Raw genomic sequence first — 6,741 nt, forward strand, 5'->3', positions numbered from 1 at the left:
TTATAGCTCAGGATATAGCTCAAGTATGTTTAGATCATTTCTATAAAATCATTTGTTACAAGCTACAATTATCACAAACAAATTGTTGATAAAAAAACAAAACGGGAGTTTGAAATTGAAGATTAGCCTTATAAACAAACTAGAATTGCCTTAAAAATGAGTATTAAGTTGAATCCAATATAATAGAGGTGTTAATAAATGGTTGCAAAATCGATTTAAGTTAATATTTTTTTTGTACACCTTAATTGATTTCAATGAACAAGCAGTTTCTTCATTATATAAGACTTTCTAAATGAGTTCTAAGTTGCTCTGGTGGATCTTGTTTAGGAATGCAATTCAAACTATGTTCGGCCAAAATTTGAAGAAAAAAAAACTTAAATTTAATTATTTTTTCTTGTTTTCAAATTATTTTCATTTGTTGATTTCAAAAATAATTTTAAAAAATATATATATAATTTTTATGAATTCTTAAGTGAAACATTTTAAAAAACAACCATTATCATACTCTCAAATTCACTAAAAAGGTCACGGTGCTTGGCAAAGTGCTGCTTGTAGCAGCCATAAGCAGAATTCTGTTAAGGCTTCTCTTAACAAAGAGGTGTAGAATTCAAAGAAAAGAGATGAAGGATAGACGAAGAAGAAAGAGACAGAGAAGGAAGGATTACAGCACACTGTTCTTTCACTTATTTTCTTGCTTAATTTCATCATAATACCCTTCATTGTTTTCTTCAGTTAATATGAAAGTTCAATTTTTCTATTTTATTGTTTTAGTGGGGAGCAATAACGCAAAGGAAGCTGTGCGATTGCCCCAAGTAAAAGAAGAGAAAAGCTGCAATTTCCTGTATTCTGTTGTTTATACGGTGAAAGTATCATTCACTCTGAGTAATACTGTTACATCAAAGGTACAGGGAGAGCTTGACACTTCAAATTAGAAAATTTCCTATGGATTGACTTTTAGGGCGAAATCAGTGAGGGCAAAGAACAATGGGATCCCACGACTGCATGCAGGAGCCCCCCTATGCAAGATAGAGGATCTAGGTCAAACTACTCTGTACACGCACTACGGCAGGGACGGGTTTATATTAAGACAGGAAAAATGATGCCAAAAATATATAAATTTCCGGCGCCGCCTTCATATAGAGTATACAAGCAGATAATGTGCCATAGCACAAAAAAACAAAAACACATGGGACAGACGCAAAACTGAAAAATGTGATGAACAGACTATTTCGATAGGATGGCAGAGGGTGGAGATCCCCTGACATCCAGAATTTTTACCAGATTCCCACCCTGCATGAATAAGATCAAATCCCTCCACGCACGAAGGTACGAAAGCTTACAATGTGAACATGAAATGTCAAGTAGCATGCATTGAACTTTCCCATGTTGCCTATTCTACACCTACAATATTCTACAACACATTACCTAGGCTTTTGAACTCCATGCATCCATTTGCTCCATGAACATCATCTTACCAAGCATGCTGAGAGTGCAACTCATGATGATCAGATTACAATGCATAAACTATCTCCCCACTGCTGTCAATATCAAGCTCGGATTCAGAATCTAGATCGTCCATGTCATCATCCATGTCTAGATTGTCCATCATACATCGATTAAGACCATGGGCTCCAACTGTTGGTACAGTGGCCTCGTAAACTATCTGCATGATTGCATCAACGCTCTGCATGGGCTGATCAGGCTCTTCAAACTGGCTGCCCATAGTTTTTTCATCCATTAGGTCAGCGGGAAGATTCTTCAGAAACCACTCATGATTCCTGATTTCAGGGATGGTAATCCTCTGTTGCATGCAAACAGAAAAGGCAGGAGGATCACCAGAAGATCACACAAACTCAAGTGCTACAGGTTGAGTGCATCATCTATATCATAATTTGCATGATTTTAAAGCAATTTGAAGTATCCAACAAAAAGAAAAGGGAGAGAAAGTACTCACAGTTGCAGGATCGGCATCAAAAATCCTTGAAATCAGGTGGCGACACTCTGGGGTTATCACAATGGAGTCTGGAATAGAATACTGCACATTAATAACTCTCTGCACATATCCAACCAAAAAAAAAATCATAAAAATAAATTGCATAAGAATTAAGAGTTTAGTGAGTAATAGCAGGATCCATTAGCATGTACCTGTATTGTCTTCCGGAAGTCTTTAGGCTCAGCAGGGTCCTCGAAGGGATATGATCCAACCAGCATCACAAATAAGGTTACACCACATGACCACACATCTGCAACCTGGCATTGCAGAGCAACAAAATATCCACCTGTTAAACATAAATGCAGCTGGAACACATGTATGTGCACATGTGAAGCATACATCAACTAGTACTTCTAACAGCCACATAGGATATGATTAGAAAAGAAGAGAGAGGGGAGTTGAAAGGTGGACAGAGAGAGAGAGAGTACAAGCATGCCTACACAGGCTTAAGGCTAAAAGCATAGAGCACCATGGGAAAATTGTGTTTCCCCTCAAATCAACACATGTTCACCTAAGGCAAAATCAAGATGCAGAAAGCACAACTCAAGTTAAAGCCCAAGGCATTGAAATCAGCTTTCTCATCTCTAATTAAATTACATATAAATTTATGGTTTTTGACCTTTGATCAACCTTTACTTCAACACTTATTACCATAGACAAGGCGCTTCCACTAGCTAATGGACTAATTGCACCTTCTTTTTCTTTTCTTTATTTATTTTTTTATTTCTATTCTTTGGTTTAAATATTATTCTTAGAAATAATGTTGCACCTTGAAAATGTGTTTTGCTATATCTACGTGCACTTGCACTGCGTGCTTCGCACCAAGGCTAAACCTACAAAAAAGCTTAAATACTCATTGCAGTTTAAAGAAAGAACGCATGCACATGCCATGTCTGGTGATGAAAACTTCCAACCAGCTTTTGCTACTTGTTAGTTGCTAAATAAAACAACCTGCTGGCAACTAATGAATTTCAGTGTCATCCAAGCAGAACAGAATCAAATCCGTTGAAAATTGGAATACCTTATTGTGTAACCAAACACCAGATGAAAAACTAAAAAAGAGCAAACTAAATGAAGTAGAGCATACCAAAATCCTTCAAGAGCTGCAGGCATTGCCAGAAAAGGGGGATGCAAAGCAAAACTTCCAAATTTGGTTAAAGTACACAATAACAAGGACAATGTAGAGAGGCCTAAATCTCTTAATTTCCAAATTTCATTTTTCCACCAAATTTCATTTTTCCACCAAACACAACTAAGTGTGTGTTTGGTAATGCAGTTGATTGAGAGAGCTTTTCAGAATTCTTTTCATCTGAAAAGGAATCGATTTGGTTAAAAAAAATTTAGATGTTTTTTTATGGTTTTGACATCCTCATATTGAAACAATCGAAAAGCACATAAAAAAACATTAATTTGGTTCATTTTTAGATTTAAAAAAAAAACACCCAAACCGCAATACTACCAAATGGTGACTAATTGCCAATCACTTGAAACAAAAGAATAAAAATAGCACTCGGTACAGTAAGAACCTCTAATCTGGGTTCAGCCAAATTATCCTAGCATATTTTGTAAGCTAGGACTTAGAATAAACACAAAGCCCAAGTGCATAAGATGATGTTGGTAGGATGTAATAATAATATTCTAATTGACAACACATAATTACCTTGCCATCATATTCTTGCCTCAACAAAACTTCTGGAGCAATGTATGCAGGAGTTCCCACAGTTGACTTCGGTTGAGAGTGAATCATTAAAGACTAAGAGAGCACCCGTATGTATATGTAAGGTAGAAACAATAATTAGTAATGCTAAAGCCTTTGGATAGTGAATGACAATCATGAAGTGCTACAGCACAACAAACAATTATGGTTCACAAACAAGAAAAAAATTGAAAAAAATAACTAAAGCAAGGGCAGCTTAGGGGTTTTACCACAACACAAATTTGAAAAGCTAAAGATTATTCAATTCCAGTTTAACACAGTGAAAGCAACTTCCAGGCAGAAAGGCATGTTACATGAAATATAAGTAAGAAGAGAACTGATTGTCATCCATAATGTAAAGATCCAGATCATCTGCCTCTAGAGGACAGCCTTTCAAAAGAATCGTGTACTCAACATGGAAGCACCACTAAAGTAGGATAATCCTAAGACTTGATCTTATGCACCAGAACATTCTTAATCAAAATATATTAAGGTCTGAAATTTTGGTAAATATACAAGTACAGGCCAGACGCTCTGCCATATGAAAAGAGAAAAGGCAAGTGAAAGATAACATTTACCTTGGAGTACCCAAAATCACAAATCTTCAAACGAGGAGCAGGACTATCATCCAACAATGTGTTCTCCAACTTCAAGTCACGGTGACATACTTGCTTCATCAAGAAACACGTTATTAAAAAGCCAAACAAATAATCTAAAATTTCAGTTTCTATCACCTCGAGAAATTATAAAAAGACAAAAAAAAAAAAGGAACAAGTACCATGGCATGACAATAGCTGACTCCAGATATAAGTTGTTGAAAGAAGAACCGTGCCTGAAACAGAAACCAGAGTCAAGAAACCATAGAAAAAAAATGCAACCATTACACTGCCGAAGAAAGGAAACATAAAAAAAGGTCCAAAGATAATTGTATAGGAACCTCATCCTCGCTGAATCGCCCACTCTTGCAAATTCGATCAAAAAGCTCTCCTCCAGCTGCATATTCCATTACAATTGCCAAATGGGTCGGTGTTAAAATCACCTGGAGTTAGATTTATATCAATGCATACATATAGCTTAAACCAACATCCCTTTAAAACACTAACAATCTCGTAATAATAATAAAGAAACAAGTAAACTAACCTCTTTAAACCTCACAATATTGGGGTGCCTCAATGACCTATGATTTATTATTTCTCTCTGAACATTTTCATCAACCTATAACACAATAATACCCCATCAGAAAAACTTCAGGAATTCCATAATCTAATCATTCTCCCCTCAATATTTAATTTTAATAAACAAAAAATAAATAAATTCAGTGAGAAATAATACTTCAAAAAGCTAAAATAGTATATTTATATCTCCTCTTTATCTTTTAATAATAATAATAATCATAGATAGATAGATAGATAGAAATAGAATATCATGTAATCAGAAATAAATCCATAAATGAACCAACAACATTAAATTCAGAAACTATCTAAATTTAGCAACCTCCATTAATAAACGTGACAAATCAATCAAACCAATCATCAGTTCACAATAGAAAATAAATAAAAATAATAAAAACCAATCCTTCTTTTATAAAAACAAAAACAAATACGGACCTTATCGCCTCTTTCTATGTATTTAACAGCAACAAGTTCTTTAGTAACTTTATCTCTCATCAGCCGAGCTACACCGAAATTACCCGCCCCGATATCTCTCACTAAATCGTACCGATCACTATCATGCATGATCGGCATGTCCATTCCCGGTCCTACTGTCATCTCCGATCTATGCATTTGTCTTCCCCGTTTTGTCCCTCACCACTCCTGCTTATCACGCATTTACACCAAGGTTACCCTAAAACGAAACCGTTTCTGAACCGGGCCACTGAAAGATATTTTTTTGTGATGATCGGAGCGGAGGCCAATAGATTAGACAGAGAGAAGACTTTCTTTTTTATAACAGAAATGATGATATTTTTAAAAAATTTATATAACGAAGAAGAGAAGGGAGAGGATGAGACAAGACAAAAGAGGGAGGAAAACGACGCAGTTTTGTGGTTTCGGTTTTCTTTAGTAATTTTATTTTTTTTAATCATATTTGCACAGTTGGCAGAAGTGGTTTTCTCCTCTCTGGTTGCTGGTTTTGTGCTGTCTTTACTGGTTTGTCTATTACTAGACCACTCCTTTTGTTGTCTTCTTCTGTGTTTTAAATGACTTAAATGCCCTTGTTTTTGGATTTGCACCCATCACGTGAATTGCACGTGATCACTTGATAGATGGAGTTTATTTGGTTTTTGGAAGGACTTGAAAATATCCAATGAAAATGTCCGAGGAGGTTAGATGGCACCAAGGCTTCCTCGCTCACATGTAATGGTGGAATTGACAGGTAATAATTACGCTGAATGATCTAATTAAGTTTTACGTGATCAAGTAAGTGTTGTTTTACAAATAGCTAATAAGCTCATGTTTGTGTTCTGCTTTTAATACTGTGTGATGGGTTCTTTTTTAAATTATTTTTTATTTTAAAATATATATCTGGGAGTGTAATATTTCTTTTCAAAATAATATTTTTTTATTCTTAAAAATTTATTTTAAAATCAACATATTAAAACGCAAAAACCTTCCAAAAAAAAAAAGACTTCCAATCATTGGTGCTAAGGCTTCCAGTAATAGATATATGATAGCAACTTCGCATCTTCATTAAAAAAAATAAAAAAAAAAATTCATGAAAAGCCACAGCCCAAATAAATGCTACAACTGAGTTCTATACGATTTAATTCTGCACGGGTCATTCATTGCTAAATAAGATGTTAAAAAGAAGTGTACAATAATTTATTTTTTCTTGAATAAAATACAAAATAGTGATTGTTTCGCTATTAAAAAAAATTGAGAAAGAAGGACGGGGTAGGTGTAGCCCATGATAATTATAATAATAATAATAGTGGTAAATAAATAAATAAATAAATAAATGGAGGGGATGGCGATGAAGATGGGTATTCTGATGATCTTGGACAAGTGGGGATGGTCTGTTCATGAATTGAGGCTTTGGAATAAAGGAAAGT

General features: G+C 34.9%; 1 protein-coding gene across 1 annotated transcript; it reads right to left on the reverse strand.

The window, feature by feature from the left end:
* Positions 1–1,082: 1,082 nt before the first annotated feature.
* On the reverse strand, positions 1,083–5,749 carry LOC105114427 (serine/threonine-protein kinase SRK2I-like). The gene is made up of 9 exons (XM_011010967.1): positions 5,297–5,749; positions 4,830–4,904; positions 4,627–4,728; positions 4,468–4,521; positions 4,268–4,360; positions 3,654–3,746; positions 2,146–2,250; positions 1,955–2,053; positions 1,083–1,801 (listed from the first exon to the last, which is right to left on the reverse strand). The coding sequence occupies exons 1-9, from the start codon at positions 5,471–5,473 to the stop codon at positions 1,511–1,513; spliced, it is 1,089 nt and encodes a 362-aa protein (XP_011009269.1). The 5' UTR covers positions 5,474–5,749; the 3' UTR covers positions 1,083–1,510.
* Positions 5,750–6,741: the final 992 nt, after the last annotated feature.

Source organism: Populus euphratica, unplaced genomic scaffold, assembly GCF_000495115.2.
Source record: "Populus euphratica unplaced genomic scaffold, PopEup_1.0 scaffold527.1, whole genome shotgun sequence".
Classification (NCBI taxonomy): domain Eukaryota; kingdom Viridiplantae; phylum Streptophyta; class Magnoliopsida; order Malpighiales; family Salicaceae; genus Populus; species Populus euphratica.

Coding starts and splice junctions, on each gene's coding strand:
- LOC105114427 (XM_011010967.1), bottom strand. CDS start 5,473: ATGCATAGATCGGAGATGACAGTAGGACCGGGAATGGACATGCCGATC. Junction 4,729..4,829: donor ATATTGTGAGGTTTAAAGAG/GTTAGTTTACTT, acceptor ATCTAACTCCAG/GTGATTTTAACACCGACCCA. Junction 4,361..4,467: donor TCAGCTATTGTCATGCCATG/GTACTTGTTCCT, acceptor TTCTTGATGAAG/CAAGTATGTCACCGTGACTT.